The 27,765-nt window shown below is 41.1% G+C and overlaps 1 protein-coding gene across 8 annotated transcripts in view; it reads right to left on the reverse strand.

Moving 5' to 3' along the window:
• The window catches only part of PHACTR1 (phosphatase and actin regulator 1), a 298,270-nt gene that overhangs the window by 28,264 nt on the left and 242,241 nt on the right, over positions 1-27,765 (reverse strand). For all 8 annotated transcript variants that reach the window (XM_063160585.1, XM_063160613.1, XM_063160574.1 and 5 more), the window contains 3 exons: positions 27,157-27,487; positions 19,483-19,691; positions 17,707-17,863 (listed from right to left, as the gene is read on the reverse strand). In XM_063160585.1, the coding sequence (XP_063016655.1) occupies positions 17,707-17,863; positions 19,483-19,691; positions 27,157-27,487 (697 nt within the window). The remainder of the gene's footprint in view (positions 1-17,706; positions 17,864-19,482; positions 19,692-27,156; positions 27,488-27,765) is intronic.

Here is a 27,765-nt window from a genome sequence, read left to right on the forward strand (position 1 = left end):
GAGGAACCATCTTCCTGATGTTTAGTCAGCTTGAAGATCACACCCCTAGATGGGCCTCTGTGACCACAGTGACTGACATGACCTGTGCATTAGCAGCTATGTTGCACTTCTAGCACTGCCAATAGGGAATTTGTTTAATGAAAAAAGCAGCAGCACCTTATCTTCTTATTCACACATGCACTAACACAACTGTAACCCTAAAATATGAAGCCAGGGACACTTTAAACATGTAAACAAATAAACCAACTTTGCTTGGCAGTCCAAGTAGTCTGTGACTATCATGGTAAATCTCTATCTAAGATGTAAAAAGCTGTTCATTTTAAGGAAGGAAGTCTGGATGGGGAGCTTCACCAGCAAGCTGAAGTCAATCTCAACATATACACAGCCAACTTAATAAAGTCTCCTCTGTTACTACAGCAGCTACAGACCACTCAAAGTACACAGAGAGAAATTACCATAGAATGGTTTTGGTTGGAAAGGACCTTAATGATTACCTAGTTCCAACCCCCCTGCCATGGGCAGGGACACCTTCCACTAGACCAGGTTGCTCTAAGCCCCATCCAACCTGGCCTTGAACACTTCCAGGATGAGGGTACCCTAGGTGCTCTGGGCAGCCGGTTCCAGTGTCTCACTAGCCCCACAGAAAATAATTTCTTACTAATATTTAATCTAAACCCACTATGTTTCAGTGTAAAGCCATTCCTCCTTGTCCCCCCATTTTACATGCCCTTGTAGAAAGTCCCTGTCCATCTCTCTTGAGAAGCCCATTTAGGCAATGCAGGGCTGCTCTAAGGTTCCTCCTGGGGCCTTCTCCAGGCTGAACAACCCCAGCTCTCTCAGCCTGTATCACATGCACCCCCTCACCATATTAGTTTCTTGTAGACCATTTTACCAGAGCCAGCATGAAGAAAGGCAAATGAACAATAGTGCAAGAACAAAATTCATCTCAAAAAAGGCACTTTACACTGGTAAATGTCAAAAAAAAAAACAAACAAACCCAACTCACACCCTTTCTGCTAAATGAATCAAAAGCTAAAATACTCAGTGACTTGGAACAGCCACAATATAGGAACTCTAAATATAGGCTTTTATAACAGAAGTTGGCAGTGTTAGCAATTCAAAACCACAATAATTCAGTTTTTTGTAGAAAAGATGCATAGGAAATAGCTATGGTGCCCATACTTTGTCTTGTTACTGAAGTGGAAAATTCCTGGAAGTAAACAAATTTGAGAGCTCTAAGAGCAATTAACTATTTTGTGACAGAGGGATTTCAGTTCCCCAGATTGTGGGATTTCAGATCCCCAGACTTCATGAAAGGCAGATGATAAATAGTAGTAACTTTTTGCAAAGGGCTGTGCCTAAAATTTTCACTTGAAGATTAAGAATTAGGACTGGCTGAAATACTTGTGACAAACTAAAATTGCTGGAAAATTGAGTTCTAGAAGGTCAGAAGCTATCTGTAAGGTGAGGTCAAACTTAGTGAGCAGTTTCAGCTGAAAAAAATCAACTCACTAGACACATTTTCTCAAAAACAATAAAATTTAAAAAGCATTAAAAACGCACTAGACAATATTTAATTCTGACCTGAAATGCTAGTTTTCAGTGTGTAATAAGAAAATTAAATGATGCCTGTACTTGCTATTTTTAGTCAGTTTTCCCTATTCCACTTGTTAATTATTTTGTTCCATTTGAGTACCAAAAGCAAAAAAATCCATTATTCAGCCAAGTCCAGTAGGCACAATTCTCCTTCCAATAACTGCTACAGTGATTCCAAGAACAAATCTACTGAGGTGGATTCCAAGGAGAACTCTCCCCAGCATCTGCATTGCAAACTGCAAAGTGCAGGTACCTTGGTCATTCCTCAACATTTAAGGGGATATCTGTGGTCAGACTGGGTCTTTGCCTGTTTGTATCTGCATCACCAACTGCATAATAATTTCTTATCTTTCTAGAGAATGTCATGTTTCACCACCCTATCCAGAGATTTGCCCATTGTACAAATTCCCAGCTGGTGTGTATTTAACACCTTCACTGCCAGAGCCTACTTCTGCCTCTATGCATTAGCAAAGGTCAGAAAGATTTTTAAGAAATCCTAGCATCTCATGGAATGTCAATGAAAACATGCAGCACCAGAGACAGAAAATAGCAAAAATGTCTAGCTTTAAAAAGAAATACCGATGAAATTATTTTACCTGTTTAAAATAAAAAAACCCATGCCTTAGGAAACTGCATATTTGCATTTTGAAAAGATATTAGATACAATTATTCCACAGTTATACTATCACCTTTAGGTTCAAATTTAGTGGCCTAAAAGCATGACAAAATATTTTTTACCCAGGAGAATTCTTGTCCCATCTGCCTTTTCTTCTCTTGAATTTACTGAGATACAAATAATTACCTAGAGGCTAAATTTGGACTACAAAGTGATAAGCTTTTTTTCTGTTGTTGCTTTGTACATATTTTCACAGCAAAACAAATGGAATGCTATAAAGAGGCTCATCACATCAAATAGGGAATTAGCAGCAGGAATCAATAATCTCCAAAGTAACAAAGATCCTATTTCCAGGCAAATACACTTAACTTCAAAATAAACAACCCCCCCTTGTGAAACAAAAGACTTCCAGAGGGACATTCAAATCCTCTGTGCTATGTTGAACAGGCTGCAGCCTTTCTCTTTGTCCCCTGCATAGTGTGACATCAGCTTTTTACATTTTCTCCCTCAAGTTTTGAGAGCTCAGTTCAGCCCATACTGAAGTTTCTCCACACTCAGATTTCCGACTGCTATCAGGTGCCTGTACATCCCCCTGTTCCACCTGGTACTTCATTAATGTGAAAACTTGCTTCATCTACACATTCCAGCTGCTGGGATGAGCATTGGTACCAGTATTCTTGACATTTTTTTTTTCCACTAACTAGAGGTGATGTTGAACTATGGAGGGGGAGGGAATGCCCAATGATATCTTCCTTATGCAAAATGGGAGAGAAAACTGGCTCTGTTGACCTAAAGAATAATTTTTCCTTTACACTTCAGACACTTCACTTCTTAAATCTCATTGGAAAGGTGTTGTAGATATCTTCCCTGTGATATTTCAAATGAGGGTGCTATCAAAGTCCACATTTTTTCCAATTGTTTTCCCTCTAAAGAAAGACTGCCTTACATTATTGACTGGTTTTTGAGCTCCTTGCTGAATAGCTTTGCAGCTGGCATTCAGGCAGAAAGGCTGAAGAGAATTAATGTTTAAAATACGTTGTACTCAAGCTGAGCACAGTATGTTTGTTCGTGGCTGCTGACATGCCATAGGAGAGGCCTGGATTTCCCTGCAGGGCACACTCAAATGCCAAGACTGAAACACTTCTGTCCTGGGCATTCAGTGCCGTGGTTTTGTGGCACACACTTGTTTTCTGCATATCTGGCTGCAGTGATGGCAAGGACAGGGGGCTTGGAAGAAGGCAGCAAAGGAAATCATCGCTATCACCCTGACAAAAATCCCTTCTGAGTAGTTACTGATGATGCACAAAGTGTTTGTAAACCTGGAAACTGCACCTACTGCTAGGAGAGGCTGCAGATTGGACTAAAACATGCTGGCTAGGATGGCCTGGGCAAACAGTCACAGTGCCTCCTTCCCAGTTATGCTCACCTTCTTTATTAGTTTAAAACATGCAATTTCTCATTCATCCACATTGAGCAGAAGTAAAAGGATACACCCTCTCAGGCCCTCCTTCCAGCCCCAATGGCCACAACCATGTGGACTTGAGTTTTGCTTTACAGGCAGATTGAATTTACATCTGTAGCCTATAGTTTATTGGGTGGTAAGCCTACTCTTATGACTGGACATTATCTAATGCTAATAACAACTTTGCTCTGCTGAGACCAGCTAATTAACACCAGCTGCTAAGGAGCATGAATGGGGAGGAATATCTCACAACTACTACACTCTGTCAACTTTTCAAACTCCTCTGAGCAGTGTTTTTAGCAAAATGTACATTAAATACACACTTCCACTCTGTTTTCTTCTTTAGAGACATCAGAACAATGCTGTACAATGCATTACTGGAGATCCCTGCTGCTGTCAAGATACCAGGCAGCACCACTGCAGGCTCTCTGGGATGTTTGTGAGAGATCAAGCTTCCTATTCCCCAAAGTGAGCAAGAGCAGCATTTTGCTGATTGCTGTCTCTGGATTCACCCACAGATAGAAAATGTTGAAGGCAGATCTTAAGGTTTTGCTCCAGATAGTTAGAAAAGAGCTATACAAGGGTTACAAGGGTGCCCAGACACTGAAAACTCTTGGAAGGGAAACTGGGACTCTGGGGTTTTTTTGTGGTGTTTTTTATTTTGTTTGTTTGTGGTTTTTTTTTTTTTTTTTTTTTGCTATAGGAGAGATGGACTGAGGGGATGAGGAAGTTCAGGGCTGAGAGAAATGCTTGTAGAAGGAAGTTGGGTGTCTGGAGTTGATTTCCTTGTGAACGCAGCATGTCTATGAGATGTTCTTGTCTAAAAACTGAGTCCTGGTAACTTTTTCCGTAGAGCAGAGCACAAGGAGTTTGGTTGCAAGAGCTAATCCCACACTCTCTTGGGACTGAAGTAAGCTAGAGACTTCTACAGTCTACATGCCATAGACAGGCATTTGTCAAAGCTTGTGACCTGGCTAAATTGTCTGTGCTGTCACAGCCATTGTGCAATAACCCAAATCAGAAGACATTAGTCAAGCATTGCAGCAGAATAGCTTTATGAAACATATTCATCGAAACCTTAGGCTGCAGAGAGTGAAGGGAAGCAGGATTTGGGGAAGTCTGAGACAGAATTTGGCTAAAGGCACACAAAAAATCAGCCAACAATGCCATACACTTCAAAATGCAAAGACGTTGCTAATGCACATTGACATTGTCTGTTCTTTCCATACCTGTGTTATTGCAGAATGGTGAGTCTGGCAGGGATCTCTGAAGCCCATCTGATCCAATCCCCCTAGAGCTGGGACTGTGTCCAAATGACTTTTGAATGTCTCCACAGGGAGAAATCTCACAATCCCCCTGGCCCACCTGTGGCAGTGTTTGGTCACCCTCTGAGTAGAAATAATGTTAGTGATGTTCAGAGGGAATCTCCTTGTTTTGTGCCTGGTGCCTCTGGTCCTGTCACTGGCCCCACTGAGGAGTGCCTGCCTCTGTCCCCACTGGACCCTTCCTTCAGGTATTTATACACATTGATAAGATCTCCTGAGCCTTTTATCTAGGCTCAACAGTCCCAGCTCTCTCAGGTGCTCTCCACAGGGAGGATGCTCCAGTTCCTCATCTCCATCATCTTTGTGGCCCTTCGTTGGACTGTCTCTCATATGCCCCTATCTCTTTCCTACAGAGAAGTCTTGATGATCCTTGCAGATCCCTTCCAACTCAGAATATTCTGTGATTCTGAGCCAGAAGTTGACACAAAACTCCAGATGTGGCCTCACCAGTGCTCAGTAGAGGGGAAAAAATCACATCCCTTGGTCTGCTGGCAATACTTTTTCTAATGCAGCCCAGAATGCTATTAGCCATTTCCCCTCCTCCCCCCTCCAAGTTGCTGGCTGATGTCCAACTTCATGCCCATCAGGACCCCCAGAGCCTTTTCTGCCAAGCTGCTCTCCAGCTGGGTGGCTCCCAACATATACTGGACCATGGGATTGTTCCTTCCTAGGTGCAGCCATTAGCACTTGCCTTTAATGAACTTCATGAGATTTTTGCCAGCCCATTTCTCCAGCTTGTCAAGGTCCCTCTGGATGGCAGCACTATCCTGCAGTGCATCACCCACTACTCCCAGCTGGGTGTCACCAGCAAATTTGCTGAGGATCTGCTCTGCCTGTCATCCAGATCATTAATGAAGGTTGTTAAAGAGGACTGGACCCAGTACTGACCCCTTGGGGTATGCTGCTAGGTACTGGAGTCCAACTGGACTCTGCCACTGAACAGCAGCCTCTGGACTGTATGGGTAAATGGATGAAAAGTTTGAGTGGCTGGGGCCATTCTTGAACACCTGAGGAATTTTACAGGAGACAGTGTTGAAAGTCTTACTGAAATCTACACAGACATTATCTACTGCTCCCTCGTTGTCCACCAGGTCAGTAATTTCACAAGTTCATCACATTAATCAAGCATGACTTCCTCTTGTGAATCCACATTGACTATTGCTGACATTTTTTTGTCCTTTACATGCCTGAATATGGTTTCTAGGATTACCTTCTCCATCATCTTCCTAGTGATGCATGTGAGGTCAGCTGGCCTATAATTCCCTGACTCCTCTTTGAATATAGGAGTGACATTTGCTTTCCTTCTTGTCTTTGAGCACTTCTCCCAGCTGACAAGATCAGTCAAAGAAATATTAAAGAAAATAAGGATGGCACTGAATCTTCAGTAATGCTGGGTCAAAGTTCATCCTTTCATTTATACTTTTATGCAGAATAGTGAGGCAGCACTGCTCTCTGGAAGATTTTAACACATGCCCTAATTGTTAAAACATGACATGACTAGTGACAAGTGCACAGAACTGGGACAAAGGCAAGGTATAGTGATGGGCAGGTGGGAAAATCAAATCTGAGGCAGCCAAATGTGCAACCATCAGGAAGGATGCTGAGACAAGTGAATTACCATGCCTGGTATTCCTCTACTGATGAGGAATACCCCATCACTGTTTTGATATCTGCTCCAAAATCTTTCAGACTCAGGCCAAGTGCTGCACAGTATCTTGAACCAAGGTGGCGTGGCAGGGGCTACAAGCATTACTGAAATACAGTAAGAAATAAGACAGAATAAAGACACTGAAGAGAAGAATTAGGGGCAAGGCAAACAGAAATAAAAGGGAAATCAAGACAAAGGGAAATAAAAGTGCCTCCCAAAGAAATGTCCTACATGATGGTTTTCAGAGGCAAAAATCATCTTTCCACCACTGAGCCTTTTTAATCTGTCATGTCACATTAGAAAACATGATGGAGCCCTTTTCTGGCATTAAACAGTGCAGTGCAAAATACTGGCAGCTATTTTAACTGCAGTAGAGTATTAGATTTTCTTTGCTAGTCTAGTCTGAAGGGGAAGATGAAGTGGATGGTGGAATATCACATGGCTCTATAATACTTGCAATTGCCCAGGTCTGCCTATCTTACCTTTTATGTCTGCTCAAACAAGGGAAGGGTGAATGGTTCTGGCACAACCTGAGGGTGAAGGACACCAGGCATTTACACTCAGTTGTTAACCAGGAAAAGGTAGAGTCTCAGGGGATGTTCTGACTTTGGAACATCAGCCACTCCTTTCCCTGAAAGTAGCAGAGGGGGGTTTTGGGATCAGCTGGGGAATCCCATGACAGGGAGATGTAAAGGCACCAAACTCTTGTCTGAGAAGTTTCTCTGCACTTGGAGACTGATGTGCAGCTCCAAACAAACCATTTCCTGTCAGAGGGGCTCCCTGCCCTCTTTCTTTTATAGCTGAACCTTGGATATTAAAGCTTCCCCAGGCCAGAGAAGTCCTTATATAGGGGCACAGGGTGCTCTGGGAAAGCTAGAATTGGTGCACAGTTTGGGTAATCCAACTTCCTTTCAAGGCTGAAGGAGCTTGCAGGTTTAACTGGAGGTGGGCCAGCTGATAGGGCTATGAAAACACCTTCATGGAAGATGAGCAGAGATATTTCTCTCTACCTTCTGTGAGGGCTCCCAAGGAGGGAGTTTACTCACACTTTACACAGAGCAGCCTTCCAGTACCTTAAGGGGGCCCACAGAGAGCTGGAGAGGGACTTTTCACAAGGGCATTGTCACATGGACAATGGGGAATGGCTTTAAGCTGACAGAGGGAGGGTTTAGATAAGGTATTAGGAAAAAATTATTTGCTGTGGGGATGGTGAGGCACTGAAACAAATTCTTCAGAAAAGTAGTGAATGCCCCATCCCTGGGAGTGTTCAAGGTCAGGTTGGATGGGGCTTTGAGCACCTTGGTCTGGTGGGAGGTGTCTCTGCCTGTGGCAGGGAAGTTAAAATGAGGTAGTCTTCAAGGTCCCTTCCAACTCAAACCATTCTCTGGTGACATGAATCTGCGACCTCCCTGCATGCTCCCCTAAGGGGTCTGGCTGCACCCAAGGTGCCATCTGCCAGCCCACCAGGTAAATGATGTCCCTGAGCTTGTAGAAGGGACAGGGCCCTGGTCCAGGAGCCATGCCTGCTCCCAGTGAAGAAGCAGGCTGGCTCCTCTGCAGCCCCTGATGTTTGAGATCAGGGTCCCTGCTTGCAAGGCTTTTAAATCAAAGCCAGCTGATTGCAGGGAGGCAAGAAGACCATTTCTGTCTTGATTACTGCAATAAAGGAAATCTTGAAGACTTTTCCAGCATGCTGAAAAACTCCAATATTCTGCAGGATAAATAGTCTAGCCTGACATTATAGATGCTTGCTCATTGAGCAAATACAATATATTGAATGCTTATTTTATTAATTATTCATTAACCAGTAATGCTGCTACCTCCTGAATTCAGGGATGTCAGGGAAGAACCAGGTTACTGAATTAATCTTGGGGCTAATGTGCTTTCCCTGTAGTTTGCTGGTTTGTTATTTATTATCAGAAAAGCAAGTAATGAACATTACTGGCTGCACACTTAGAGACATTGATGTGACCTACCACACATTTCTCACACTCACACTTCCTCTTCACTAAAGTTATTAACACAAATGATAATTTCACATGGTCAGGTCAGAGGCTAAGGACTTAGCTGAATTCCCACATATGGTCTGTGCAGTGTTTGTGAATCCCAATGCATTGAAACAGGAACATAATTCTTATCCAAACCTGCCTCTAAAAGACTAGTTGTAATTTTTTCTGCACATATGCAAAAAAAGGACCCTATTCATCTGAAAGCAATCCTTTTGTTAACACTATGTGTTAGAGAAAACATTAACGTTACCTAATTGTACCAGGTGTAATGGTAAGGATATTGCTTTTTTGATAAATTTATCCAAAAGACACTTAGTCCTACACAAAACAAACATTAAATCTTATTGACTCCTCTTCAGAAAGTCACCTCTGTTTACTCACATACAATAGTCTGCATGTGAAACTCCAGAGTTCTGGGTATAGATCGATGACCATGTACAAAACTCAGACTTCCTCCTCTAGCAGTTCTCCTTGTACTCACAGTAATAGCTACAGAGAACATATATGAGCATATATATAAGCACATTTTTTAATTCCTGGCTCAGATCACCTTTTAAATACATGTTTGACTGTTTTACAAGGATTGCCTCAGTTAAATCTCCTGCTCATGTGTTGCTAAATAGGCCATAATACATTGGAGGGGAAATGCAAACTGTAACTTCTGAGAGAGGTTAAATATTTTGCTCAAAGAGTAATTTCTCCATTTTACAATCAGCCAGCTATAAAGAGAAATTTATTCCTGCCAGTCTGCTTTTATCATGTACTCCCACCTGATTTGTTTCCTTTACAGAAATTACAAGGTCATCCAAGCTAAGCAACTGTTGTGCTTGTGATTAACTACCTACAATCAGGAGGTACAAAATATGAAGATTTAGGGTTGGATTTTTTTAGAGGTGGAAATCTATGAGCTAGTTCTTAGCGGAGCTGCCCTAAATTTGTCAGTATTAACCAGCAAAAGACAAACCTAACAAATAAACCACCTTTGTTTTTAAAGCCAGAATATAACATTTTGAAGCAGCTACTTCCCTGCTTGTGTTTGCTTCACCTGTTTTTATTAATGCCATTCTTTTACTCCAAAGAGAGCACTGCACACACTCCATGTGGTCTCTTGTTTACTGGAGAAATAAGACTATTTCTATTACCAAAATATGTTATTCTCTTACTGCCACAACCTTTATTTATATCACCATGAATTATTTTGCCCAGCAGAGAAATGTGGCTTCTCTTATATAAAAGCTGCCAGTAGTTTGACAACTAAAAGCAAAACTACAATCAACTCGGGGCAGAAAATGAATGATACCACACCCCACTGAAACTGCAAAGGAAATTAAGGTAGATTTAATATATTTGTCTCAGCTGTGTTGACAGCCTGAATTAGACCTCAAATACAGACTTTGTTAGGGGTTTAAGGATATGGGAGGCATGAAGGGGAAATTGTAACCCCTTTAACACATTTTGCCTCAACTTCCTTAGAGAAAGAATGGAAGAAACAGATGTTGCAATGACAGGGCAGCGTGACTTGCCCTGCTTCCACAAGAGCAGAAACAGGAACAGTAACAGACCCCAGCAATAACAAATTCCTCTCTGGGCTGGTGACATTCTGATTGAAATGAACTTTGGACATGATGAAAACACTTTTAATTTCATCAGTGGTCACACAGGTGCCGTGGGGAGACCTTGCCCTCAAATGCCACTCCCTGCTGCCTACCATTAAAATCATCCCTCTCCTCAGAACAATGCTTCTCCTCCTTTGTAGTAGCATAAATAAGATGTCTCTGTACATTTGGAGCTCCATTGTCTAACATGGAGAGACACATCTGCCCAAGGACAGACTATATCTACTCTGCAAGACTTTGCTTCCATAAATAACAAAACATCTGCTGGCCCTAGTTGAGCAAAATTGATGGGGGCAGGGTTTCATTCCATCCCAAGGTGGAGCTGGAAAGGTTAAGGACACTGTTCATTCCCCAAACCAAGGAGTGTGTAGAGGTGATGTGTTTTGTGGTGACACTGTCATCCCTTGATTGCTCCACTGACCTTTTGCCATAGCAAATTACTCAGACAAAGCAAACTCATGCTGCTAGCTATGAAATGCAAAACAACCATCAACTATCAAAACAATAGCAATACCATCATGATGTTAGACATGCCTTTTTCTGTAATGAATGATGATGTTAGCCATGGAAATTCCTCATACAAAGAGGTAAGTGCAAACCATGCTCTGAAATGAGGACCCCTGTCCTACTGAAAGACAGAGTTAGATGTCTAAAGAGATCTTGGTATTCGGGTGGTTTTTTAAAAGCACACAAATGTTGCTGTCAATGAGAGTTTGTCAACTAATGCAATGTTCCAAAGTTCATAGGCATGGATGTACTTTTTGAGATACCAACACACCTTAATTAAATAGACAAACAAGCAAACAAATAAATAAATATGTGTGTGGATCTCTTTCAGTGGCTTGCCTGAGACTGAAAAGCTGGTGGAAGATGCAGCCTTCTCAGAGTATTGTAACAACAAAGCCACCTTTCCTTTCAGCAGAGCCGAGCCCACCAGGACATTGATCACAGAAGAGAGGGCTGACAAGGGCCGTGAACACCCATCTCCCTTCTGCACCCATGCACAGAATCCAAACCAGTTCTGCTCAGAATATTTATTCCCAGCAGTTGAGCCCAGATGTGTCATGGTAGCTCAGTTTCAGCTCGTCACCCATAAATAAACACCTGCTTCTCCTGCCTTCCTCCTGATGCTAAGGGCAATTTCCACAGCTCCCTTGGGGTTTCAGCAAATGAATAGCTAAACTAAAAGGGGAAAACTGCTAATCTCCCTAGGTACCATTGCAGCTAAAACTGAGGCTCAGCCTTGTGCAGTTTTTCTCTGTCACGCCCATTCACGTATCTAGTGCTGTCGCATCGTCCCTAATCCAGGATTTCGATGAGCTTGTTCAGCACAATCCCATTTTCCGTGTGATTTATCCCCAGCACCCTGCATGTGGAGAGGTGAGCTCCACGCACACCCACATGTGCGTGCTGCCATCAGGGATGAGCTCTTGCTTTAGGCACTTGCTCTGCTCTCATTAGTGGAAGCTAACAATAAGTGTGAGAACTGCAGACGTCAAATGTAATTACGAAGAAATTATTTCACGTTACCCAACAAAATGGGGTCTTTGAATAAAGCCTAATCCTGCCGTCTGCCCATTCTTTTTATCCCTAAATGACTCGGAGATAGGGAGGGTGCAAAATGCCCTCCACAGCACCGGATGGGGAGCAGCCACCAGGAGATTCAGCCATGCTCAACGGGATCCATCATGCTGCCAGCCTCTGGCTGAATAAACCTTTCCCTAGTGGGACTGCAGCACTGCTTAAAGAATTAGCCATTTCAAAAAGCTGAATCTCTTCACAGCCTAAATTGTAGTAAATAAAAATGATTGCTTCAAACTATTCAGTCTCCGCAGACCTCTGAAGAACTGCTGTGTGTTTCAATGACTGTGCAAGCCTTGCAGACTGACCCGTCCTCAGTATTGGGAGTATCTGTCACCTTCATGGGGATGCTGACAGTCCAATCCTCTTCCCAAACTGTCCAATTTTTCTACTCTTCTTTCTAGTATCTCATACGAACGAGTCCAAAAACCTCACAGCAGCCTCATGACATTTTAAACATCAATGACAATTTTTTATACTTGTGGGAATTCACCAACTTCATTCAATCACAGGATTTCTGTTGTAAGCAGCATTTTTCAGAACAGCTGAGGAATACGTGGTATTGACCAGGGAATGTGTAGATTACCTTTCTCAACAAGATAGTAGGTGATCACCATCTGTCAAACCTGCCATTCCATAAAGTTTAATGATTTCTCATGCTGTGTTTCTCAGTCACAGACATCCCAGTACTATTTCCAAAACATCAATGGGACTATAAAAACACATCTAGCAGGTGTGCATGTCCAAATCTCAACTGTACTTATTTACAGCCATATGCACACAGACAGAGTCTCTCTCTCTTTCATGATCTACTGCCTCATGATCCTTGCAATATGTTATTTATATTGCTTCAGATCACGATTTTCCACTTGCTGGTGTAAGGACAGTACCCCGTAAGGTATTGTAGTGAATAAATCTAGGGCTACACAAAAAACAATGCAGAGCACTACTGTATATCTGGAAGAGAAACTTTAAAGCTTTAAAGCCAGCAGAACATACATCTAGTGACACATGGGATTCAGGTGAGCAATTGGAAGAGCATCTCAAAGTCAGGAAAGAGGCAATAGGTAGTTTGTTACTTTCTTAATTTGTTTCTCATTTTACTAGTTAGCTAATGTGCAGAAGGCTGCTCCCCCACCTCACCTCTCTGCTTTCACACTGGGCACGATAAATACAACCCCTACAACTAACAGCTTTTGGGAGCAGCACAGCACAAACTTTTATTGGATAGCAAAATCTTACTGGTGTGCCTGTGGCACCTTCCAGTGAAGGGCAGCAGTCCCCTGACAAGCACTGCTGCCAGTGGACAGCCTTTATGTGTCTCCTCTGCCTCCAGATCTGCAGAAAGTGGGTAGGAGTGTGTTGATCAGACTGACATTATGCTGACCAGCAATAATACTGTGAATATCAAGAAGTTCCCTTGACATTGATTATTAACAACATGATGCCAGCACACTGGATTGCCAGACATTTTGTGTTATTAGATCATCCAATTCCAGCAGGTGGGAAAAGCCAGGATGGAAACAATCAGGGGAAACAAATAAATACACCATGTTCTTGAAAAGCAGTGGACTAAAATCTCAGCTTTAATACTCCTGTATCTAATTGTTAATGAGCACCTTCACCAGAGTGTGTGGGTTGCGAGACTAAAAAATACTTGAATGGTTTAGAAAGCCTCCCTTGTAGGATGTGTGGCAGATCAGTCGGTCTAAAGACACACATTTTCTCAGAGTATGGGGGAACACTTTGTGAAAGACACACAAAGAAACCAGGTCTTCCCATTCCAAGAAAGTGCTAAGTCTGGTGTTTGTAACAAAGATTACAGAGATGCTGTGACAGGAGCCCTGTAAAGGGCTCTTATGTTTACTAAATGTGTTGATTGAGTCTGTGGGGTCTGTCATGAGCACCATTATGATTCTGTGGTGAAAGAGAAGTGCAAGGACTGAAGCACCTGTCTCAGCCCCATGGGACATTCCTGCAGTCTCTGTGCAGTTCTGCTGTCCATCACCCAACAGTGCCGGCCTTCCTTTTCACCAGGGCTTCCTGACAGGCCTTTACCATTGCCCCAGGAAAACCTCCAAAGTCACTGTCACAGCCTGGATATCCCATTCCTCTCACCCTGACAGCCACTGAAAGCTAAATCCAAATCTTCCTGGCTGGTTCTCTAACTGGAATAACAGGGAACCTGTGCTTCCCAGCAGGTCCATCACAGTCAGTGAGACAGGCAGAACAGAGATGTCTGTCTTTTCCTTCCCTCACCCTGTTATCTTTCAGAGCGCTGTTTTTCCTCCTGTGTTCTCCTTTCTGTCTTACAGTCACACATGCACACTTCTTGAGCAGCTGTGAAGCTGCATAGGCACCAGAGGGATAAAATAGAAGAGAAGTTTGGGAGAAGCTAAAAAAAAAAAAACAAAAAAAAAAAACAAAAAAAACCAAACAAACAAAAAAAAAAAAAAACAAAAAAACAACGGAACACCATACTCACTTAAAGATTTACTTAGCACAGAAGGTTTGCATTTCAGAGCAGAAGATAATGGAGTTGTAAGGGTTTTTAGCAGCCAAGAACATGGTCTCCAGCATCCATTTTCCTATCCTCATGCCACATGTGGTTTTGAGCTGAGAGCTCTGCATCTTAATTTACTATTTTTGCTCCTTGTTTCATAGGAGATGTCACATTTTGGAGCAATCCATTCTGGCTTGGTTAGAGGAAGAGCTCTTCTAATTAATCACTGTAATCAATTGCCATAATTGCTATGTCAGGACTCCTCAGAAATGGTTTATGCTGCACTGGCCTGTTTGTGTGGCTGGAATTCATATGATGTGGAATCTCCTGCCTTTGCTAGGACATATTTTGGCACCTTGGGCAAGAAGCTCTGTTTTTGCTGGGGTCTGCATGTGCTGAGCCATGATACAGGACACAGACCAGGGAAGCAAACCAGGACACATTCATGTGAAGTGCTTTGAGACAGGCACAAAGAATGTCTCTCATGGCTCAGAGAACACCAAGGTGTGTAGTGGGCCAGGTCCTTCTGTAAGATACAGTCCCTGCAGCCTCACCCTTACAGCTGGCCTGGTGTAAGTCAAGGCACTATTCTCCCAGCATGGGAAACAGTGAATTCTGCTCTGGAGTCTCTCTTCCAGTTGGCTGATGTAACACTGAAGTCATAACAATTTTCTGGGAATAACAGGAGGTTCAGAGGTTCCAAGCTACATTTAAACAGGATCTGGACAGACCTTTCTGAGCCAAACTGATTCCCAGTGCAACTCTAATAAGGCTGGAGGAACTGCACCTGGGATGATTTTGGTCCCACACAATATGTCAGTGGCCAATCTCAATATGCCTGGGAAGAGGCATCTTTGAAAAAGACATTCTCTTAATAGTACTAAATTCTTATCTGCCAAATGTGGCAGCCAATGAGCTCTTCCAAACTAAATACTGTGAGGATTATGCACAAATACTGAAGTATCCTAATCAGCCTCTTGGTGAAAATTAATTGATCCATTACAGACAATAACTATATGCTGAAGTTTTTATTCTGCATTTTTTACTTCTGTAAGTAGCATATGTGATTTGATTGGCTGGATATTTTAAACCCTAGGGAACCATTGGTGGAGCAGTACAAATCCCTCTGAAATCCAAAATTGCCAGCTGCAATTATAGTCTGCATCTAGCATCTTCTCTAAGGACTATAAATGCTTCACTACTTTAATTTTGCTTGGCATTTGCATCACTGTGTGACAATTACTGAGCAACAGCAAAGGATGGATTCAGTAATAAAGTCTGGACAGTAAGGAAATACTGTCCAAATTGAAATATTCTCTCTATTTTAATCTCATATTCATCAGTTTATGCACATGGATATATCACATTTAGATACTGAGCACTGGTAAGACAAGCACTCTTCCTTTTTGCTGCTGAAATGCCTGTGGCTTCTTACATATTAGATATGAGCAAAATAGTTTTCTCCTCATATCTCTTTATTGTTTTCAGCTACTCAAAAGGATGAGATACTAAGTTGTAAATAGTAGTAATTAAAAGGTCAGACTGGAAACTACATCACTCCAGTTAAAGCTTGTGAAATTCTACCATTTTCAGTGATGTTACACTGATATAAAGCAGGAATGAAACAGCAGTTTCATTCAGCTCAGCTAGTTTTTGAACTCATATATACACAGTTTTAGTTATTTGAACTATTTATGATTGCCGCTAAGTCCTAGCTATATTAGAAGACAACATCAGGCATTTTAGCTCAAACTATTAGATTAGCAGAGATACAGTTGGGGAAACAAAAAAACAACATTATGAGAATATGGGGCTCACACAGGAAGGGCTTTGCAGATAGCCAAAAATAGTTTCCCTTGTTAAAAAGGCATTTGCTGAAAAAATACTGTTTAGTGAGGAAAAAAGCAGGTTTTGGATAGGTGAAAAATAAAATACTTATAATGAAAAAGATCTGGTGCACAGTGAGCTGTGCAGAATCAGTGTTTATAAATGACACTACTTTCCTTCATCAGCCATAGCTGGAAAACTTCAGAAAGACCTAAGTAATTTAGGCATATGGGCAAGATAGTGGAAACACTGTTCAATGTCATTGCAAGGTCAAGCAGTGAGAGACAAAAATTTAAATTCTTCAGATGCTTCAAAAGGGTTCAAATTTAACCATATAACCACTGGGACCTTGCTATCCTGTGCTGTTCTTTGGGACCCAGAGCTCAGTGCAGCTGCAGTCTAACAAGGTCGGAATAAAGCCAAATAAAGACTGAACTGAAAAATCACAGTACTGGCAACAGTGCAGCACCATCTTACATATTTGGGGCATGTTTGCAGAAGCCCCTCAACAAGATACTGAAAACTTAGACAGGTTTTGGAGTAGGCTGAATGTGATCCAGCACAAAAACTTTCAAAGACAGTTTAAAAAGGTGTGGTTAATTTATTCCAAGGAGGTGATAAACAAGGCCATGAAAGAAAAGTAAATAAAATGCTGAAAGTGGTATTTACCTGGAGCTCCTATTCTTCCTGTCTCCACAACATGGTAGCAGTGTTTCCCCCTTATCCACCCACCCCCAAAATAAAAAAATGAAAACGTGCAAGAAAATTCCTAATAACTGGTTAGTCATTTCCTTGTGGTTTCCTCACTGGAGAGCAACTAACAGCATTCACCAGCTCTGCATACTACCAAGCTGACAATGTAAGAGGATTCAACTGATTACAGAAATCATGGCATGCACATAGAAGGCTCTCAGACAGTTCTGTCTGACCTCAGTTTAGTAATTCTTGTCAGAAATCCTCCACATTTAATGGCCACCCCTTTACACCTTATTCAATACAGAAAACCAGAGCAGCTGGTGAGTAACCCTGTTATGAAGAAGAAAGTGTCTAGACAGGGTAAATCTGTCCAACCCGACCCAATGAAGGCAAGTACTGAAGGACTTAAACTATTTTGCACCGGGAAAAGTCTCAGCTACTCACAGGTGATGCTGTCAGAAGAGAAAGTAATACCTGTGACCTTTGGCCAAACTAATAGCTTATAAAAAGGCACTTACAGCTACAGTCTGAAATGTTACCAAAGCTGAATATTTTCCAGTGATGTGCAAACAAGAACCAAATTCAAGTAGCTCATGCTGATACTTAACCAAAGTTCCCATAGCATATGCCAGGAAAATGAAATGGGGAGTTATATGGGAAGCTTTATTGGACCAGAAATAACATATAGAACCATATCTTTTCTCTCCATGGCTTTTCTTCTTGAACATTGTAACCAAACAGATCTCAGATGTTTAAAGACTAAGGAAAAAACTAGATGCCACCATATATTTCCAAGAGCAAGAGTTAAAAAAACGTTTGTCTCTTACCTTGTCAGCTTTGTCCCAATCTGCTGCCTAAGTTCAAGCCTCTCTTCATCAGTCTGCATGGGGAGGATGTTCTTTTCCTCTAGCTCTCGCTTGGAAGGCCTGTTGCTTAGTTTGATTGCTAAAGAGTCCTTCCTGCAGAGTTTCCTTGCCAGGGGGCCTGTGGGAGAGAGGAGAGGTTCTGCCAAAAGAGGTGTCATCGTTTCATTACAGCATGCACCTGGCAAAGAAGGACTAGCCAAGGGAGGATATGAGGCTTCTTTACACTGGTTGGACGATGGGAAAAGGGGTGTCATTAACTTCATGTGCTCAATTAACCTCAATTCCTATCTTAATAAGGAAAAGCTGAAATTGGTAGGTATAGAGGAAATATAAATTAATATATTGCTCCATAGAGGGGAATGAAGAAGAAGGGCTTGTTTCAGAATTGGTAGTAACATCTGTAGCTTTCTCTAGCACAGTATTTCCACATAATGGAATGAAAAATTCAACCTCAGAATATGGGCAGGCAGCAGAGCTATAACATGTCAAAAGAAAGTAGTATCTGAATGTGTCTTGCAATGTAATACCAAGACATCCAAGCCAGCATTAGAAGGAATCAGAAGCGGCACAAATCTCTATGCACATGAACTAACTGCTTCCAGGGCGGTGGCAAAGACACTAAAAACCAATGGTCTTTTATAGCTTAAATTTACTTTCTTAGGCTGGTGTTCAAAGCAGTTTGAGGAAGGAAGACAGACACAGAGAGACACAAACACATGAGAGTTTGTCAGGAGAGTGTGAGATAGTGCAGTTCTGTTCTATTTTTAGTATAAGAGCAAACACTGCTTAATTTCACCTACAGGGTAAGGTGGGGTGATGAGGAGATGAAATATGCCTGTTTTAGAATCTTATTTCTATGTGTTTTAAAAGGGATGTTGTTTGACTGTACTGCTTCCAGTTTTCATAAGAAAAGAAAGGCAAGGGCCTGGAATTTCAGATGCCACACCGAGGCAGGAATTGAGTTTTCTTACAGAGGTCAGGAAAGCCACAAGGTCCTTTCCCATTCCGTAATTGTGATATGGTGTCCTGGGTTGGCTATATGATGCTTGTATCCCCAGTCATCTGTTCTGTTTAGCTGCATGATAAGTTTTGCACCTTTAAGACTTGTTCTGAGAGCAAAGGGGGGAGAGGAGAGGCGCAGAGTTTGTTGGGGAGGGGCCACTTGAATTTGTTTTTCTAGAGGAAGCCCCTTTAGAGGTTTTTCTCCCAAAATTGCCCTAAACCAGGACATATGGTTATCAATTAACCTCTTCTTATCTGAGCCTAGTCCTCTGATTGCGACCCCTTTCAAAGCATGCGCACATATATGATTACAAAATGATTTACTATTGACTGTATATAAAAGCTCTGATTCTCTATGTGTGGCACTTATTTCATCCTCCTGAAGCAGCTATTGAGATGACCTTGACTTAAGCCAAAAGCAGGGCTTCTCTTCACAAAGGGCATTTGGGAAAGCGAATCCAAAAGCCGATTTGTAACTGAACAAATATAAGCCCAAACTTGTCATTTGAGTTTAGTCTGAGAACTACTGAGACAGGGATTCATGAATATTAGTGAAATCACTATAAATTCATACTGTTTGTTATTTTGGATTAGCATCTCCATGTAGTCAAGCCCTGAGAGATGAAAAAGCCACACCCAAGAAAGAAAATACACAGGCCTTGTGTTTCCTCTGTGTATTGTGAGCTAAGGGTACAAATTAAATACGTGAGAAAGGAAAAATGGAATGAGTCTTACTTGTAAATAATGAGTTATCCTCCTCTTCATCTTCCTCTTCTTCCTCTTCCTGCCTTGGATAAAGGCAGGAAGAATCTTCATAGTCAGTTTCATGAGGCACATTTTCTTTATTGTCATCGCATTCGATCACAACAGTTGGCACTTGTCTCATGTCTGGAAGGCCTGAAGGTCCTGCTTTTGTAACACTGTCACTTGAGTGTAAACCAGAGCTGTTGGGAAAGAAAAGAAAATAAATAAACGAAAGGAAACAGCTCAATGAAGGGCAGAATTGCTTCTCTCACTGTATATAGGAAAGTAGTGGTCTTTCATCCCTTTTTGAGAAGAAATGAGAACAGAAAGATTTTCAAGACCAGCAAGACATCTAAGGGGTTTAAACTGAGTACTTATTAGATTTAGGGTACAACACTTAAAAGGGAGAGTTAGGACATTAAATAAGCAGAAATCCTGTCAGCCAGGATGAAGCACTAAAGATCTGTGACAAATTCTCAGGGACCAGCTACTCAGTGGTAAGCACCAGCTACTCAGTGGTAAGCACACCTTCAGCCTGGTGTCTGTGTGACCTTTTTGCTGGTGTGCAGGCAGCAAGGAGAAAATGTCTCACCTGAGTAAAGCAGGTGGAGTAAGAGTGGGAGGAAGGAAGGGTGGACTGCAGGGGAAAATTGTAGAAAGGCAGAAGGAAAACTAGTGGCTTGCACTAGTGATGAGTGACTTGAGGGGATGGCAAGTGCTCTGATGTGCAGGGGAGCGAGCCTGTGAAACTGGGCTTGGAGAAAAGAGACTTTATGAGCAGGTGAGAGTTACCAGGGAAGAAGCTAAAACCTGGGGGGTTTGTTTGCTAATGGCACAGTTATATACTGGGAGGTGGACATGATGATATCCCTTTTCATGCCTCAGCTTTTTATCCAGCCAGGTGCTGAAGATCAATCAGAATTGGCGCTAACATCATATTTCTTTTGTCACAGGAGAAATTGATTATTTTCAGTATCTTATGAGATGAAGACCTGTGGTGAGGACTGCTACTATCTAGCCCTGATTATGTGTTGAATTCAAAGCCCTTTACCAAATAACATCAAGTAGGGAAACAGGAACATGAGGAGGTGAAGATCAAAGTCAAACAAAATGTGGAAAGAAAAGTCAGGAACTGAAGTTGGGAAACCCAACCAGTTTTTATTGAAATAGCTCATGCTGCTTTTCCAGTATGAAATCGGAATGAAAGATTTCAAAAATGGTGGCAGCTCGGGATTGTGAGACAGCAGAAACTGCCCTCTCTCTGAAGTCCTGGCAGATGCAACAGCTCTATGAAAAATGGGCAACATTTGCCTGTGGGACACCCTCTCTATGTCAAACTCCCATTTCACTTTTCAGAAGAACATAGTGTGAAAGCAGATGTTCTGGCCAAGTTGACCTTGAGGCACAACAACTTGGATCTGACAAGTATTGAGTGCCATCAATTCCCTTGAATATTTTAGCCTGAATACCACAGGTGTTCTGAATCTTGAATAAAATGTATTCTTCTCTTTAAATGATTTTCTACAGAAATCTGCTGAATCTACTGTCTTCAACTTGAAACATTTTGCTTTCTTCTAACCTGAAAGTTAGAATGGACTCTTAAATGGCTTCCAGATAACATTCCAGAGAGACTTTTAAAAATGTAGTTCTAAGGTTATAATGCTTCTCCAAATATGCTTAGGGATTAAAGAGAAGAAAAGGCTTCAGATCCTGTGAACAAACCATACCAGCAAGCTGTTATCATAATCTTCAGCTTCAAAGAAATAATTTTTTTAATTCCAACATGTATTATTGCAGACTAACCAATAATGAGATACAGAGCTTTACTAGATTCCTTGAAGAGAGAAACTCAATTTTCTTAGTGATAGCCCATGTTTTGTATCACAAAGTAAGAGAGATTCATGAAGAACTGGCTTGCAAATTTTTGTATTTGACTTCAATGATTTTGACACAAAAAAACCTTTATCCCAAATGCAGTTTTAGAATCCATCAACTGAATTCTCATACTGACAAATCAACACACTACAATCTTTAAAAAGTTTGAACTAACTTTTAATTTACTGAAATGCTTTCAGAAGTTTTATATTATGAACTTCATTAAATCTGTTTTCTCTGTAAGCTAATTGTTGAGTAAGTCTTTTAAAGAGGAAAGGAAGGAAATTCAAAAGCTTGGAATCAAATTTCTGAGAAAAACCATAATATTGTGAAATTCTGTTAACACTGCTAAAAAAACACCCAAAACCTTCCAATTGCACCATGCAACCACTGAATCATTAATTTAATTTTAAAGCAATACATGCACAGAGAGTAAGTACAAATGAAAGGAGCAAGAAGCAATTCAGCATCCAGGACTCTTTGGTGCTTCCCTGTTATGTGAAGGATGGATGTAGCTTACAGATGCATCCTTATGGGTGTGTCCCCTTATGGGTAGCAGATATCAAAGTGATCCATCAATTTAGGTTATTGAGCAGATATAGGATGGCAACAAGATTTACAAGTTACCACAGAGGATTTTTATTTGAACTAGTGATCTAGAAATAGGCAGCTTCTCATCTCATTGTAAGCTTTCTGAATCATCCACTTTCTTGATAATACTACTTTCTATTTTAAGCCCCTCATTTTTCCTAGTGTTTTGTGTTGTTCTTGATTAAAATCAGCCCTTTCCACAGCAATTTGCCTAAGTCAGCTGTCTAAGCAAAGTTCTTATGAAATACATGCAGTACTGCAGTATACTTAAAAAAGACAAATCAAGGTCACAGGATATGTCCATTGTGTATAAATGACTCTGGGTCATTAGCAAAACTCCCACATGGTCAGGTGACTACACGACAAGGTTTTTTAGCGTTATTCACCAAAAAGCACACTATTGTTTCAAAAAGCCCATTTTAAACCAGTTTTTTGTTTTGCAACAAAACCAGGGAAAAAAGCTACAGTTAAGCAAGTACTTGTTTTAAGAAGATCTTAACACATGGATGTGAACAATTCATAGCTCCCTAGTACAAGAACTTGCAATAACTGCTGGATCATCTGTACATAATCAAAACAGAAAAAAAAGTGACACCACTATAGATTACAATGGTTTTAGTGAGAAAATACTTCAATGAAAAATCACCTTTTAAGCATATGAGTGACTCATGGTACAGAAAAAATTTAAAAAAAGAAAAAAGTGAAATACTTCCTGTAAAATCTAGAGGGAAAAACCTGCACACTTCTTGTCTATCATGCCAGGCCCTTTGATTTTGGAATAGAAGATTACATTTTTTTCAGAATGTTTTCAGATCCACAGTACTTTTATGTACTTAGCAGTTAAAACAAAAGGTCTGAAAGAACTTCAAACCACTGTACATACGTTTCTACTACAGCAATGTGTGTCAGAGAGAAGGCAGAGCTATAAATATTAAGTATTTCTATCCTTAGGCAATGCTAAAGTTTAGACAAGATGCAATTCTCTTGACAAGTTTTATGGAAGATAAATGTTTTCTGACTCAAATATGTTTCGTAAGATTTACAAGACACTGGTGGTAATGTCTAATGCATTTCATTTCATAAATCTACACTCTGAGGCTGAGCTGGGTGTCCCAGAGGAACTGGTCTCACACACAGTCTTTTTGGACACAGTGATTTTTCACTGCTCTGCCACAGAGGCAATTCTAGCCTGGAGTGAGATATTGCCACCTAACAGCTCTTTAGTACGTACATTGAACAAACTGAGCCCTGGATTCATCTGTGCCTGCTCCTGTACACGAGCCCACAGAGTAAATGAAATTAATTGTCACCTTTCCAGACAGGCTGAGAATTATACAGGCAAGGCAGAAAATCAGGCTGTTTCAGATGAAGAAACTGCCTCACTAAGTCAAAATTAAAGACACATTTCGGTGTCACAAGAGAGTCTCTAAGGCTTCCTTAGCCACTGTTTGTGATGCACAGCTTTGAGGCATGATCTTTCTTCTCAAATTCATTTTGGTTAGGAGGATGAAATCTGCGTATTTTGGTGGCAGGGCTTACCAGATTTTCATCAATTCCTAAAATGCAATGGTAAAAAATGATGTCCAAATCTAGAGTTTTACTTATGCTTGACAAACACCCTTTGGACTGAAGGGGAAAGTCATTTGCAGTAAGACACAAATTAGCAACAGAGGTTGCAGAAAAAAGGTTACATGGAAATTACACATATCTCTGTTTCAACTTTATCTACCATAAAACCGGTAATTTATCAGGGAAAATAGAGGCAAACTGTCAGCACAAATGACATGTCATAATAGTCATACTACGACAAGGGGCAGATTGCCCTTCTGAGAATAGGTTATGAATAGACATTATGAGTACCAGAAAATGTTTGCAATCAAAAGTGTTAAGTGCACAAATGAACTTAATGTTCTATAATGTCTGTAATAAAATTTAATAAAAAAATCCAGGAATTAGCTCCCATTTTAAGTCCTAAGAACAACTGGGACTTGAATAGCTATTGTATGCCTTTTAATGTACCTTAAGACATTAACTTATTAATATGCACTAGATCTAGGTGAGGTAGTTACATGCAATCACTCCTGCAGAGGGGAAAATAGAGATAGAGAGACTCAGTAACTTTCTCAAGGTCAAAGACAGAAAAATCTGGCTTCCAAGTCTGTACAGAGGGAAAGCTCATTTTTCTCTGGCAAGCCTGTGGCTCATTGGCAAAGCACTGGTTTCAACTATCATTCTTCAGATGTTGTTAGACTACCTGAATTCCAGAGATCTTATCTGTGTAAGCAAAGAGTCCAGATTGCTAGAGGAAGGGAAGGTTTTAGCTTTTCATTTTTTGTTCATGTCCACACTCAGACACCTGGTGAACAGGAGAGTTGTAAGGTATAAGACAAATTTACTGGACAGAATGAGAATTTGATAGAAACGATTCACCAAATATCATTAGAGCTTAAATGACCTTGAGGAGCTTCCACTGCACCCGGACCAAAGAAACTAGGTACAAGGAAGAAAAGGAAAAATTCCGGAAGGAAAAGAAAAAAATTAGAGCTAAAAGCTGATCTGTGCTTGTCTATGTGATCATCTCTTATTAAAATCAAAACACTATTCTAAAAAATCCCCCAAATTACCAGACTTGGCAGCATTATTACTGCAGCACCATGGCAATTCTTCTGTAAAGTTGTAGGATACTTTTGAGATAATGTCTGAGATCAGAAGGAAAAACCCCTTAGTATTCACCAGAAGCTGCCTCAGAGACTTAGCAGGCTCTCTCATCTCCTCAGGTTTGTTGACCCACCAGTAGTGGCCCAGTACTTTGCTAACGTGCAAGGAACAGCAAAGTGCAGGATGTCACTCCATATCCTTTGCAGGCTACAGATGTGAGCACACTACCAAGCTCCAAACAGAGGAAGGAGATCTAGGATCTTTGCAGTTTTAACAGGCCCTCAAGAATTTTGGGCTGAAGTGTGCAATGACAAATACTGCAGTATTAATTCTCTAGAGTTTAATGCAGATTTTTACAATAAGGGAAAGTAAGTAGTGTCAAAATAGTAGAAAACAGGGGCATTCAGTGCAAGTAATTGTCTCCCAAGTTAAATAAATATATTTAAAAAATCTGCACAAATCTTCAAGCAAACTCGGCAAATTTATCTAGATCACAGTTTGGCTTGGAAAAAGCAAATGAAGAATTTAAGAGCAAGATCAGCTCCACAGAACTGTAAATGGTTTGAAATATTTTTACCTCTATATACTATAAAAATAACAATTGCTGATCATGACCTATTTTCTCCCTTGTGAATGCAGAAGTTATTGATTTGCTTTGACAAGGATCACAAACAAAGTACTCAATACATTAATCTGTGATTTAACTAACAGTTAATCAGCATTAAAAAGGCTATGAAAAATCTGCCTGCAATATCCTGAACTAGGATTTATATTCATTTTAAATGTGAAATATCAGTACCCAACCTTTTCTTGTTTTCTTCTTATTAATTGCAAAAGGAAACAATTGCTTGACACTGGGACATGATTGCTTGCTTATTCAGTTTTTAACAAGCAGCAGAGCTTCAGCTTCAAATTAATAGTTTAATCCAAACAGCATCACCTTCTTTAAATCAGTTAAATGTATTTGTAGACATAAACATGATGGATGACTAGAAACTGGAGCATTCATTGCTGTGGGGCAACAGATGCCACAGTGAAGTCATGCTCTGAGAGATGTCACTGGGCTCAGGATGACAAAGGGCCTTCTGCACACCGTGTGAGCCAGACATTAAGACGTCCAACCTAAGCTGGGGACAGCATGGGCAATGCAGCCCCAAAGGAGCCTTGGGGAGACAACAGCAATGCTCTGTGCCTGGTGCATTGAATTTTGGAATGGTGTAGAGGCACCAGACCAGCCATGCTGGCAATGTGAGAGGTAAACGGGTAATCACTGGGTATGGCAGTAGGGGATACTCTTTCTATCCTACCTCTACAGCTCTTTCACAGACAGGAATAAGAATCTCCTTCATAGCCCTAGTAGTTTTTCCCCAGCTGAGAACTCCCCCATACTGTAGAAATATTAGCCCCATGATGTAATCACAGATGTGTCAGTATTCTGGTACTAAAATAAGCTGGCAGTGTGAGACAGCCTCTGGTCTCCTGACTCTTTTTCAGGCAGTATGGAGAAACTGCCATCAATAATCCAGTTGTTTCCAACTATGGAATATAATGAAGGTAGTTATCAGTTATCAGACAGAAATACTAGGGTAAATCATTAAGCATTTTTTCTCTTAGACCAAATATTTTGCCTTCCTGTATAACAGGATGATCTGATGCTCCTAGAACAAAGTGGCTACAAATCTGTCCTTGGTATTAAATAAAACATGTAATTTTTCATCCATCTTCCCTGATCTGGGACTTTTTCAGTTTTGCTCTGCAAGGTGAAATAAATTTTCCAAAGCTTGCTGATGTTGCAGTCTATGAGGGCAGCTTGCATTTATACAACATGCTTCACTTACTCAGACTACTTGGAGAAACATTCAGAGATACTCATAAGTGACAATAAGAAAAAACTGCGCCAAGGTGGGTAAGGCATTTCTGATCAAATGTTCTACCTCTTGCCAGATGCAAATGGCTAAGAAGGTAACTGCTGTGGAATGAGTTAAATACTTACTTTAAGATCAAACACATAATTTAATTTAAATTAATTTAAGTAATCTAAATACTGTATTAAAATCCTTCTAAGTGACTTGTAGGAAGTCCACATAGATTGTTTTGAGCTAATTGGTAATACTAATCAGACGCCCTGCTGGAGTGGCACACTAGATTCTAATTGCTCTTTTATGAATCCTCCTCTCCTTGCATTTAGCAATCCTCCACACAACTGGAGCTCTGCAGTTATGCCTCAGCAGTACCTACTGCAAGCCAGGCATGTCCTATTAAAATCTCCATTGGCTGTATTAACTACTTCCTTGAACGGGACAATGGTGTTCAGGAAATTTGGTCTTTATTTCCTTTCATCCACAAACTTGTCAAACAAGTCTGGAAAGGCTCTTCCTCTGCCTCTGTTTCTGCAGAAATGACTCTGCCCTGAAGCTGTTAGACCCCAGAGGAGACACCTCATTCAAGTCCTAGGAGCACAACTCAAGTGATGCCTTCAATGCTGAGTTAGCAGGAATCAGTGCACACCAGTATGGAATGCTAAAAATGTTGGTCCATTACCTTTCTAGCCTGTGCATGGTCATGGCTAGCGTTTTGTTCAGTTCCTCGATCATGCGGCACCCTGAAGGGTGAATGGGCAACGTGCTGGACCCAGAAGGAAGGTGCTGGCTGTGGCTGCCGTACTGGAGCTGGTGCTGGTGAGCTGCTAACTGGGATGGCAGGACAGTGTGATGCTGCTGGGTCAAAGGCTGCTGGGAGCTCTTCTGCGTGGAATAGGATGAGAGAGAGAGGTCTGGCCCCCCTAAAGGCATGCAAATCATGACTTTCTTTGGAGGTAGTGGAGGTGACAGTTTAACTGGCATACAAGGCAGTTTCACAGGAGCGCCAGGATCTAAAAGAAAGAAAGAGAGCACAGGTGTTAATTTTCATGTCAGTAAGAAGGAGATGAGAGTATCTGCCTGGGTGAGCAGGTACAGAGGTTGCTACTCAACATAGGAGAGTGCACACCTGTTGTGACAGACAACTCCTATTGTATGCTCAGCATGGTCTCCAGAAAAACACTGTTGTTTTGCAGCACTCCTGAGTCTCACAAAAAAACATCCCAGGGCTGTGCATGCCCCTAATAAACACATTAAGCAATACTTAACAAGGCTTGTGGCATACTTTAAA

This window comes from Melospiza melodia, chromosome 1 (assembly GCF_035770615.1).
Source record: "Melospiza melodia melodia isolate bMelMel2 chromosome 1, bMelMel2.pri, whole genome shotgun sequence".
Classification (NCBI taxonomy): domain Eukaryota; kingdom Metazoa; phylum Chordata; class Aves; order Passeriformes; family Passerellidae; genus Melospiza; species Melospiza melodia.